Source organism: Dryobates pubescens, chromosome 17 (genome assembly GCF_014839835.1).
Source record: "Dryobates pubescens isolate bDryPub1 chromosome 17, bDryPub1.pri, whole genome shotgun sequence".
In the NCBI taxonomy this organism is placed as follows: Eukaryota; Metazoa; Chordata; class Aves; order Piciformes; family Picidae; genus Dryobates; species Dryobates pubescens.
This window is the reverse complement of record NC_071628.1, coordinates 13,922,354-13,934,948: the sequence shown is the minus strand read 5'-3', so window position 1 is coordinate 13,934,948 and position 12,595 is coordinate 13,922,354. Positions and strand designations below refer to the sequence as shown.

At 41.1% G+C, this 12,595-nt stretch overlaps 1 protein-coding gene across 1 annotated transcript in view; it reads left to right on the top strand.

Annotated features, from left to right (window-relative positions):
* The window catches only part of LOC104297317 (tropomodulin-2), a 35,368-nt gene extending 23,121 nt beyond the window's left edge, over positions 1-12,247 (top strand). The window contains exons 4-10 of the mRNA XM_054168989.1: positions 1,896-2,018; positions 4,176-4,262; positions 6,634-6,764; positions 7,385-7,492; positions 7,731-7,874; positions 8,348-8,492; positions 10,776-12,247. Of these exons, the coding sequence (XP_054024964.1) occupies positions 1,896-2,018; positions 4,176-4,262; positions 6,634-6,764; positions 7,385-7,492; positions 7,731-7,874; positions 8,348-8,492; positions 10,776-10,810 (773 nt within the window). The 3' untranslated portion in view covers positions 10,811-12,247. The remainder of the gene's footprint in view (positions 1-1,895; positions 2,019-4,175; positions 4,263-6,633; positions 6,765-7,384; positions 7,493-7,730; positions 7,875-8,347; positions 8,493-10,775) is intronic.
* The last annotated feature ends 348 nt before the right edge of the window (positions 12,248-12,595 follow it).

The following is a 12,595-nucleotide window of genomic DNA, read 5'->3' as shown; positions in this document are numbered from 1 at the left end:
ATAATTGTGGAATTTTAGCTTCCAACATAGAAACATTTGTTGTTTCCTCTTTTGTGCTATTCTTACCAGTCAAGCTGGCATTAAGTGTTAGTCTGTGTGTTTGGAAGTTGCCATCCAACAGTTCAGATTAGGTGGTAGTACAGAGGGAGTCTGAAATCTTAGCACCTGTGCTGTTATGAAGTCTGAAGAACATGATTAATCTATCTTCATGGAGTATTTATCTCCCCTGATTGCCACTTGACCTTTGTTTGATGTTGCTGGGATGGCTGTCTCCAGTTCACATCATCCAATGTGTGGTGAAAGTTAAAGTAATTCTTACCTTTGGCTCACAAAGACTTCTATCAGCCTCTTAAAAAATTACTTGAACTATAGCATAAGAAATGAATCACAATATAACACATTGTCTCTCTACATAACCTTTTGTCCAATTTTGTACTCAGAAAATATTTAGCCTCAGTACAAATATCTCTAGGGTAAAGAATTTGAATCCTACATCAGTGAACCTTGCCAGGATTTAAGAAATTTCCATTAAATATTTTTTCCTGAGCTTATTCATGGATGCTGACAGTATGGAAATTGCTGTAGACAAACTAGTATTAAAGAGAGAAATGAATTTGGTATCATTTACATGAAAGTGATACTTTGGACCACAGTGGGGAAAAAAAGAGGATGACAGAACTGAAAACCCAGAGAGAAGCAAAGCCTGTATAACTGAACACTAAATATCAGACCTGCATTTATGAATGGTAACAAAATAGTACCACAAATCTGTTACAGTTAAACTGTTTTAGAAAGCCACAGGATGTGCTTCAAGCATTACATCTGGAATGTACAAAGCTGTACATAAAGTCAGTTTAAAGTTGACAGCTGGCCAAATCCAGGTCACTGATGAACATATTGAACAGCACTAGTCCCAGTACTGACCCCTGAGGGACTCCACTAGTTACAGGCCTCCAACTGGACTCTGTCCCATTGACCATAATTCTCTGACTTCTTTCCTTCAACCAGTTCTCAATCCACCTCACTACCTGATCACCCAGACCACACTGCCTCAGCTTAGCTGCAGCCCTAGCTCAGGTTTAAAGGGCCTCGCTCCAGCCATTTTCACATCATCACACCACTGAGGTTGACTCCAACAGCAGGCTGAGGGGTAGTGGGACTTCTTGTGTCATATCTAGATTTAACCTACAGGTTGCTCATTTCATCAAGGCAGATGGTCTCATTCTGGGGGGAATATCACATGGAAACACATACCTGCTGACCCCAGTGTGAACAGCAGCATACAAGGAGAGACAAACGGGAGTCTTTCTTGTGGAACATGTGGTTCAGTTCAGACTCCTCAAGCTTGCAGAGATGGTCAGGACAGGGCTATTTATGGGAATGATCATCAGGAAGCACAGAAGGGAGATACTTATGGAGAGACTTAGAATCAACTGAGTTGCTGGAAGAGAACAGGTTTACTGAGCTTTCAGGTTCTGGTATGGAATTTGGTAAATGGAAAGTAGGATGGTTTTAACTACTTCCAGTGCCTTATTTAAATATAAGGATGAAAATTCTGCAAGCTTTTTGTGTAGATCTGATTCAGCCTATTTAAGGTCACAGAAACTTCATAAATATCCCAGCTGTGACTGCTCCTGGGGATTTATTTTACGAGATTTGCTTCCACATTAACAATCATCAGCACAGAGCAAGTATGCAGTTTCTGCTTTTTGAGTGTTGAGTGTCTACTTGTTGAGTGATCCTGGTACAGAGGACAGCATCAAGTAGGAAAGAGGAAAACACAAAATTGATCATATTTCAAAGCAGTTCCACTGTTCCAGACCTGTTCCTCTAGCTGCCAGGAGGCAGAGGAGTTGTTCCACTAGTTATTCATGCTGGCTTTTTTCTTTCCTTAGGAAAAATATTCATCCCCAAAGAGAAGCCAATAGAAACGCGTACAGAAGAGAAAGTGACCCTGGATCCAGAACTAGAAGAAGCCCTGGCCAGTGCTTCAGATACTGAGCTGTATGACCTTGCAGGTTAGATAATGTATAGGTATGATCCCCCTGCATGTCCAGTTCTTCTCTGCCTAGACCTGCTGTCAGGAGTATCTCATGATCATCTCAAGCATCTGCAGTTTCAATACACAGACTGGTGGCCACTCTGTGGGACACACATGACTTCAAGCATGACTTGATAGCTGCTGCATTTTAGACTTCTCTCATATAATTGATATGTCACACAAGGAGAGAAGACGAAACAGCTAACAAGATTTGGGGAAACTAAAGGCAGATGGCAGACTGCAGGCTAGGGTACTTGCACTGTAGTGGAGGCCATTGATCTTACTGCATCTGCATTGTTGTGCTACCTCCTCTCAAGTCTGACATCCCAAACAGTAGGATGAACTTGTTAGATGATGCAGTGGATGATGAGCCTGCACCCATGACCAAATATGGAATCTAAGTCTTTGAGTCAGAAAATTGGTAGTCAGCTGATTAGATCTGGTATCCTTACCACTTTTAATTCTTTTTCTTTAATCCAGAGTATAGCCTCTAGAGTGTTCACAAAGGAAATAATTTGGAAGCATATCAGCTTGCATAAATAACATTTGAACCTATGGTATAACAAAGGCCAATCTGTAATTCTTAAGCCATCTGTGATTTTCAAGCAGTTTGCGACACGGGTATGTCATATGTTTATGCCAGCAGAAGAGAATCATCTGAATCCATAGTCTGGGAAAAAGCAAACTAGCCAGGGCTGGTGTCAGTGGGTCATCCTGAAACTTGGGTTGAGCCCTCCCTATGGAACCATTGACTTCTCTTGCCTTGTCCACCGAGTTCAGAGTGGATCCAAGCCTTCGCTGAGCTCTCTGAGGTCTATGGCCTACCTTTTGGGGGACCTAGTCTGTACAAAACAGACTTTGTTTTCATTAGGGAAATCTAATCAAATATTTCAGAATATTAAATTAATCTGAATCTGGGTTAGATCAAGATTAAACTCAAAAATGTTGTAGCTACTATATTGTCCTATTGACGTATGTGATCCTGCCATTATCTTTGTGATTCTTGGCTACATCACCCATTTCTGCATGCATTAGCCCTGGCTCTTGAGTGAAATGTGGAGTATCACAGGAATCACAGGATTATAGTGCAACTGGCACTTCTCAGGAATTCTGAAGCTCTTGGAACAAACTTCCAAGTTCTGCTCAGCTCTGGTCAGTATCCAGCCATTCACAACAGAATCTGTGGCTACTGAAGCCTAAAGAGAAAGAATGGGTAGCACACCTACTGCCAAGAGTTCTGAAAACAGACTCTTAACAGCAACTGAAGAGTCATTTGTTGACAGAACATAGTATTTTCCATAAGAAAAAATTAATGATGAAACTAAAAATCTACACTAGTTAATAACCTTTAATTAATGCATGATCCCATAGAATAAAGTCTAGTTAGGTTATTGATGGGAGAAGTGTTGGAAAACAGAGCACAATTTAGTCTCTAACACTGTGGAAGTTGAGTCACATGAAAGATAACTTTGCGGCTTCTTTTATGGAGTTTTGGTTTCTCTTGTTATTTCTCTCTTAAGTTTATATCCTATCTTTTAAGTCCTGGAATGCTAACATGCTTTTTCCCAAGCACATTGGCATCCATATGCTTCTATAAGAAACCACAGTGTGAATGCCAATTTATTAAGCTAACCACATGTACAGGCAAATTCTTCTCTTGATATGCCAAACAACACAACAAAGAGCAGCAAGAGGTTCAGGATGTATATTAGGGGGGAAGGGAAAAAAAAGGTATTAGGAGTTTAGCACTGAAATGAGTTACCCAAAGAGACTGTGAGATTTCTATCCCTGATGTTTTCAACATCCAGCTAGACAAAGCCATGGCTTGACCTGGTTAATGCTGGCAACACTCCTGCTTGATGGAGAGGCTGGACAAGATGACCCGCAGCCGTTCCTTCCAGCTGGCACTTCTGAGATACGCATGCTGCATTGATTCTGTCCTTCAAAAACCTATATTAAAAATGCCTGTATCTCCAGGATTTTGACCCCTAAAGAGTCTCCCTACAAGCAAGCATGACTCAGAGTGAATGTTTTACAAAGGGGGATTTGTTTGGGGAGCAAGTCTAAAATCTGTAAGAGATATTTTTTCTGCATTGTTCCTGCCGTTAACGTTGTGTCCTGTTACACATTCTAGCTGTTCTTGGAGTGCACAACATGGTCAACAACCCAAAATTTGATGAAGGAGGAGCACGCAGTAAAGATGGGAAAGGAACTGTGAGAAGTAAGCAAGCACGTTTCTCTTACAGGCTGTTTGTAGTCTTCAATGATTCGTACACCTATAGGCTAGATGTATTGGCCTAATTTAGTGGAGTGCAACTGGGTTTTACCTTGATTGAGCTAATTAATCCTGAGGGCTGCTTCTTTAAAGTAAACACAATCTTAAAATTCATAATCTATCAGGACAGCAGTACTATGCAAATCATTCCTAAGGATCTATGTTTTCCTGGACAGTAATATCTAGCTCTGCAGAGATGCTTGGAAGGATGGGAGTACTGAAGAACAGAATGGAATGGAATGGAATGGAATGGAATGGAATGGAATGGAATGGAATGGAATAGAATAGAATAGAATAGAATAGAATAGAATAGAATAGAATAGAATAGAATAGAATAGGATTAACCAGTTTGGGAAAGACCTTTGAGATCATCGAGTCCAACACTATCTAATCAATCAAACCATGGCAAGAAGCCCCGCATCCAGTCTCTTCCTAAACACTTCCAGTGATGATGACTCCACCACCTCCCTGGGCAGCACATTCCAGTAGCCAATCACTCTTTCTTTTCTAGGGAAAGAGTACTCAAAAAATTGTTTGCTTCTTCTAAGGCTACAAGAACAGCAGCTATCTTTACCAAGGACTTTCCTTTCCATCCCACATTACTGAAGGGGAGATGGGAAAATAGACAGGGCACTATGTCACTTCATTTTTCTCAGGATTAAGACTAATCTGTGAGTCTCCCCAGCAGGGTCCTGTGAGCTGCCATCTATCTCACAACACACAACTGCATGCATTACTAATCCACATAGATTTCAGAATACTTCATTGTACTGAGTCAAAATGTCAGCTATGTGAGTCAGCTAAACTATTCTCCAATCACACACTTAAGAATCAGAGAATCACCATCACATCACTGTATTCTGTCCAAAAGCAACACCTCTCCTTAGCCAAGTGCTATGCTTCAGTAGAAGAGACATCTCAAAAGTCACCCATCAGTGTGGCAAAACACCACCATGATTAAAGAAATAAGATAAAGCTCATGGGAAGCAAAGTAGAAAACAGAAAGTATTGCTAAACTCTAGACTCTATGTAGTTGGAGGTGTCCCTGCACACTGCAGGGAGGTTGGACAAGATGACCTTTGAGGGTGCCTTCCAACTCAATGCAATCTGTGAATCTGTATATACTGTGATGTCTGATCTGAGGACAGAGTGCAGGTCCCCAGTTTGACAGGATGTTGCCACAAGAGCAAAAAATGCTTTTCTGGCTTTCATTTATGCATTTTACCAGAGGCTTTCAATTCCTTACTCCCTAGGAAGGCTGGATTGTTATCCAAGGATGTGTGAGGTCTCTCAGGGAATTAGTGAAAAGGGAAAAAAAAAAGAAAAGGGTGAAAAGGAGCAGAGTGAAAACCAGCTCAAGGCATTTGTATAACTTCACCTCTACTATGAGTATGGGTTCTAAAAAAATATTTGGTTTTCTTTGGCCCATGCTGTGGCATGAACTTTACTCACTGCACTGAACAGCAACATGTTCATTGAGACTTGAGCACCAGTCTTTAAAATAACTCACTGTCCACAACAGAAAAGAAGTGTTTAAACATTCTTGTGGTCAGTAACATAGTCCTTTCTTGCCCCCAGTGGCTTGGGTGGTCAGGACTTATAAATTAATCTCCACAAACATGTATGGGAATGAGAAGTACTAATTGTGTTCAAAGCTATGATTTTTATGCATCTCTAAGAATATTTATAGCTCATAGCTTCCAGCATTAAAACTAGATCCCTTTGGAGCATGAACACTCAAAAACTTCATAAATCTTGGTGCTGGCAGACAGTCTTGGTTTTCATGCTTTGATAGTTTTATTATTTAGAAAGTGCAGATGTGATTTTACAAGAGCTAATTGAATTGATAGCATCAGCCAAAAGAAGGAAACTGAGTGGCCTCCTTTATGCTAGCACAGACTATTCATAGTGGCAGGACATTTTCTCACTAATGTAATGGTAAGTTCTGAGCACACCTTCCTTTGCAGACATTAGACAAAGAACAAAGAAGCCCTTGCAGTATATTATACCCTATACAATAACCTTTAAAGCTGCTTTGGCTCAAGATAATTGTACTGGGACTTCTGTACACAAAGGATGAATTTGCCTGTGCCAATAGTGCCTAGCCTCTGTGACCACAGCCACCTGTGTCATGCTTCTGGATGCACAGAAGGTGCCAAGGGCGTGGCAGGGCTAATACTCCTGTTTCCAAGTTCTGTAGTTCATACAAATCCTTTCTTGAATGCTATAGCATAAGCTTAAAAGGGAATTGAAAAGCAAATAGTTGCTGCTGATGCCTGTTCCTCATATCAACTTTTAATGAGATCTTGTGTTGCAGATGTGGTGAAAGGTGAAAAGGTCAAGCCCATCTTTGAGGAGCCACCTAACCCAACCAATGTGGAAGCAAGTTTACAAAGGATAAAGGCAAATGATCCTAGTCTTGTGGAAATTAATCTCAACAACATAAAGGTAGATGGTGTGGTCTCATTTATGTCGTCATAGGAATGCTTATTTAAAATTTCCAAAGCCCTTGCCTTTTATCTCCAGATTTTGTCTCTCTTTAGTATTCAGAAAACACAGGACACACAGGAGAGGGATGTGGAGGGAACTGTTGTAGAGGCTCCAAGGTCATCAGTGCCTGATATTGAATTAGATGCCAATTAAAAGCCCAAGGGGTGACTCCCTCTGACTGCCTTTCTTTAGCAGATTGTAAAGCAAGATATCTCATGGGCACTATATAATCATCACCAGCCAAATTCAATTATCCCACACATGCAAACAGAGGAGGAGCTGGCACATGGAGACTGAACAAGCAGCAGCAGAATAGGAAAGCAGCTCAAGAGAGTGATCATGTGCTTGAGTTGGCCTGACCCAGTTAAAGGCAGTGCTGACATCGCATACTAAGGCAGGCCTCCACAGGCCTCTGGAGGCCACTATAAGCAGAGGATGCTTTGTCCATTCTGAGATACTCTTGAAAGCACCAAGGATATGACATGTAGCTATAAATTAATCAATTTTATAATAACTTAAATCAGTGTCTAGAGATGTGACTGGCTTTCCTAATCACTGCATTGATTTTCTTAATGTAGAATATTCCCATTCCAACACTGAAGGAATTTGCAAAAGCTTTGGAAAGCAACACACATGTGAAGACATTCAGCCTCGCAGCTACTCGAAGCAACGACCCTGTGGCTATTGTAAGTTTAAGCCCCAGAATTTAAGTAGATCTGTGTCTGCTTCAGAATGCATTTTTCATTTTTCCTTGCAGAATTTCCCAGTGACTGTACTAAACAGAAGTGTAATCTCTTCTGATCTACCTCTATGTTGTTCTAAGCCTAATTGTGTTTTATTTCTTTGTAGCTACTAAGCTATGTTTTTTGGACTCCCCAAAACTCTTAAGTTGTTATCTCATATTCCCTCTTTTGGGCCCTTCAGGCATTTGCAGACATGTTGAAAGTGAACAAAACACTGAAGAGTCTGAATGTGGAATCCAACTTCATCACTGGGACGGGTATTTTGGCACTCATCAATGCACTGAAAGAGAATGAATCCCTGACAGAGATTAAAATTGACAACCAGGTAAAGAGAGAGCATTAAGCTTGCTTTTGTTTCCCTTCTCTCTGGATTCCCAGACGGTCCTCCTGGAGGACTGTGGCAAAGTCAAGGCAGCCTCTGTGGCTTGGGTATTCTGCAGCTCATGTCCCACACCCATGACAACCAAACAGTGAAAAACTTCTAAATTAAACTGGTCAAAGCCAAATATAAAAGCTGAGCGAACAGGCTGCCCAGGAGGGTTGTGGAGTCGTCTTCTCTGGAGATACTCAAAACCCACTTGGATGAGTGTGATCTGCTCTAGGTGATCCTGCTCTGGCAGGGGGGTTAGACTGGATGATCTTTTGAGGTCCCTTCCAACCCCTAACATTCTGTGAAATCTCCAGGAACAGGATTTTCTTTGTAGTTGCAGCACAGTATGGACATGTAGCCGCTTGCTTCTCTCATATGAAACAAGTACTTTCTTTTCTTTTGGGTACATTTCACCACATTGCCAACAGAGGCAGCAGCTGGGGACAGCTGTAGAAATGGAGATTGCTAAAATGCTGGAGGAGAACTCCAAGATTCTCAAGTTTGGATATCAGTTCACAAAACAAGGTCCAAGAACCAGGGTAGCAGCAGCTATCACTAAGAACAACGATCTGGGTAAGTTGATATTATATCTACTCAGTCATGAGCCAAGCCTTGACCTTCTTAAACACAATTCTTCCTGTCTGTACATAAGCTTGAATTTTAACTCTGTAACATTCAATCTGCTATATGAGAGGGGTTATGCATAGCTCCACAGATTCTAGAATAGACAACAACAAAGATCCTGTGATCAGGAGCCACCATTCTTCTCTTTCTCCCACTCCTTCAGCCTTTTCTATAGAATCATCAAATCATTTTGGTCGGAAGAGACTTTAAGATGATCAAGTCCAACTGTTAATCCAGCAGTGCCTGGACACAACTTGAGGCTGTTTCCTCTTGTCCCATCACTTGTTACCTTGAAGAACAGACTGGCTCCCACCTTGCTATAGCCTCTTTTCAGGTAGTTGTAAAGAATGATAAGGTCTCCTCGAAAGCTGATAAGGTGTTTCCAGTGGAGCACTCTGGACTCCCGACTGCCCTGTCAGCTCTTCTGGCCAGTTAAGTAGAGAGCCAAACCCCATTATGTTTGTTCAGTGAACATAGAACAAACTTCTTTGCCCTGCCCATAACAGACCAAGTCTGCACAACCAAGGGAAGAAAAATTTACTTTCCTGCCTGCATGTCCAAATACAGGCAACAACAACAAAGCTTTCAGCATTTTACCTGAATATGACTTGCTCTGCCTTGTGAGCTCAGTACACAGAGTAAGAAGGAGAGGACTGGGCAGGAGTAGTTTAGAGTAAGAAGGGAGAAAAAATTATTTAAATCAATTCTACTTTAAAGTGGGGTGTCAAACCATCAGGCTTTCCTGGCTTCAGCTTGGCTTTCTCTCTGTGAGAACAGAGATATAAGTTGAGCTTGAACCTACTTCTTTCATACATCCTTTTATTTTCTTTCAGTTTTGATTTTTAGCAGTCCCTAAGCATTCCAGTGATACACTACTGGTCCAGTATCCTGGAAGGGTATTTGAAACATCCCACTAATGAAGGGAGAAAGACCTTTTTGTCCCCCTATTTACCTAGTCACCATTAGACATATGCCCTGTATCTGATCTTCATTTTCATGGTTTTGTATTGTATAGTTTTGTTCAAGATTTAGTAGGCCAGAATACTTAACAGAATTCCATAGAATACAATAAATGAAGCAACAAAACACTGAAAGCAGACACAAATGACTGATGTTACGCTGTATGCTTTGGAATAATGCAGTCTGTTTGCCAAGAAAACACCATGAAGTAAACCTCCTGATAGTGAAGTAATGGGATGTTTGTGACAACATAGTTATTTGCTCTCTGTAGTAAAAAGCTTTCACTCATCCAACTTCACTGCTTTTGTTCTGTATTTCAGCAGTTCAGTATCAGAAACAGGAAACAGTCTGATGTAACACCAAATTTCATATCACCTGAACAGGAGAACCTCACTAATCTTACCTGGCAAAGTTCAAGAAGACTCAATACATTTTTATTTGGATATGAAGTAGCAATGGCAGCCCAACTAGACCTGCTCTATACCGGCTGTAATGTGTTCCAAGTGGTGTAAAAATTCACATGGGGCTGCCTGTCAAAATAACAGAAAGCTCATCACTGAGCTTTGCTAAATGGCAGCTTCAGCCTACTGGGATTCTAATGAGAATCCAGAGTCAATTAATTTACAATCAGATGGTTGATGCAATCCTAGCATGTGAAGTTTAAACAGACAATTCAAGGTCCAATATGATGTTTTCCTTGTTGCCAATAGTCACTGATATCAGTATTTAAGAGTACTTCAAATTATTTCCTTTAGAACTATGTATATTTCTAAATTTACCATGTGATTATTGTTTGCCTATAGTATACACTCATACAATTACAAAAGTTGTCAATTTTTGATGTCTAATACTTAAACAGTCCAGAGGACTGCCAGGAACAGACCAGTATCAACTTAGGTGGAACGCTGTGGCTTTTAAAAGAACTGTGAAACTGTAACAGAAATCTAAATAGAGCTAGTGGGAAGAAGCACTGGAAATGGTGGTTTCTTATTCTAAAACCTTGAGCTCAGAAATGGATTTTTATAGAAAATGTATTGATACAAACACTTGGTGAAATTCTACAGTCTGTGCTGTAGAAAAGTGCAGTTTAGATACAATGGGTTTGTTTAACATTGAGGTCTACAGCATTTATGGACATAATCCTGCTGAGTATGTCTTAGCCACTCCTTCCTTCCTATTCATGTTACTGGGAAGGGAGTGTGTCAGTGAGACAAGTCTCCTGGCTCTCAAGAAAGCCCTGCTGACTGCTCTTTTCTTGTTTGATTGGTCTAGTTCGTAAAAAGCGGGTGGAGGGAGAGCGGCAGTAGCAGAGCCATTGAGGACGCGAAGCAAGACTGGAGGCAACCAACAACAGTAATCTCAGAGTGCTCGCTGCTCAGAAGGGAAGGCACCAGAAAACCATTGCAATGGGAGTTGATTGGTTCTGTTCATGTCTCCTTATAACCTTGAAAACACAGCCTGTTCATTTTTAACTTTCACAGTTAATTTTTATGAGAAAGATTCATAGCTGGTTTTGATCAGTGAAAAAGATGTTTTGCAATATCTGAAGCCAAGAGGCAGAATCTTAACCATGTTACTGAGCATAACATATAGCAACTCTGACCCTTATTTTAGACACCTTTTGATTTGTTAAAACCTGATCTTGTGTATGGATAAGGGATTCTCTGCCGAAAATAGAGATTTTAGGGACAAGTTCTGCAATGCCTTATGTTTGTGAATGATCCTTACTTATACATGTGCAGCCCTGCCCAAACTGAATCCTGCCATGGGATGCTCCAGGAGAAGAACTAGTAATGCCAGCATACGTTTGCAGGATCACACCCTTGAGCCTGTCTCCTGCAGTGGGATCTGGACAGCTGGAACCTCATTGGAACAGCACCCTTCTGTCTTGGGTCTCCACCCAAGTGCAGGATCACGCCTAGTCACATAAACACTGTCAAAGCCTACCTGTTTACATACACTTAGGTTAGGTGGATATTTTTTGCAATGTTACACTGATGTTATCCTTACTTCACATTGTAAAGTAATATTAGTGCTGCCAATCCTATAGACTCTGAATGTTTGGGGTTTTTCCTAGGCCAACAGGTTTTTATTTGCTACTAGAATGCACAGTTTACAGCTATTAATCTAAACAAGTATTCTGAGCAATATTTGTTTTGCTTTGAGCCAAGTATTTGACTTTTTTTTTTTAGTTCTGGTATTTATGTATATTTGATAGTATTATAGAACTGTTCTCAGGACCTTTTAGATGAAGATTAATGAAATAGTTCACCTAGAAGAGCAGCTGTGCTACTGGGAAAAAACATCAAAAAGGGTACTCGTGACAGCTGCATAACTTAAGTTTATAGCCTCCAGTTCAGGTTTGTCCCTGTATCACGAGGCACTTTGGTATTTGCATCAGTGCTGAGCTGAATAAGGGCAGAAGTAAGCATGTGCACAAATGCTTTTCTAAATCAGGGCCTTAAAACTCAGCTGCTGCACATAATTTGAAGCCAGTGGAAACCACTCATGAAGCAGCAGCAAATCCCAAGGCTCAACAGCATAAAAAATTTGGTAAGAATTCAGCCTGATGTTTCATTTTGTATGTTTTAGTCTAAATCTATTCTCCATCACTATTTTACCACTGCCAACAATTGTCTCTAACAGCCAGAGGTTCATTTTGGTTGCTCAGATACACGCTGTAAGAGCTGAGGGAAACTGGGGTTAGGTGTGCCACACATACCAGTGCTTTCAGAATGCTGAAGAAGGACTAGTGCTGCTACCCAGGAAGCACCAGCCTCTCCTCCAAGAGCTCCATCAGGACAACAGGGATGAAGCACTGCTACCTTCCTTCACCCAGGTGATGGGAGCTTGTGGTCACTGAAGCATACTCCTGATCCAGTGGAGGAAAGCCTCTGTGCAACTGAGCATTCAGCAATTAGAAGCCAGAGGAGCCCCAGGAACAGTCAGAACAAGTTTGGTGTACTTCCCTGAGTGGTGTTTTCATGGCCAGAGCCAGGGTACGAAGATGAACCCTCCCTCCGTGCCTTTTACAATGAAAAGTAGTAGGTCAAGGCAATGCTCTTCCTGTTAGATACTGGGGTCCAAACTGA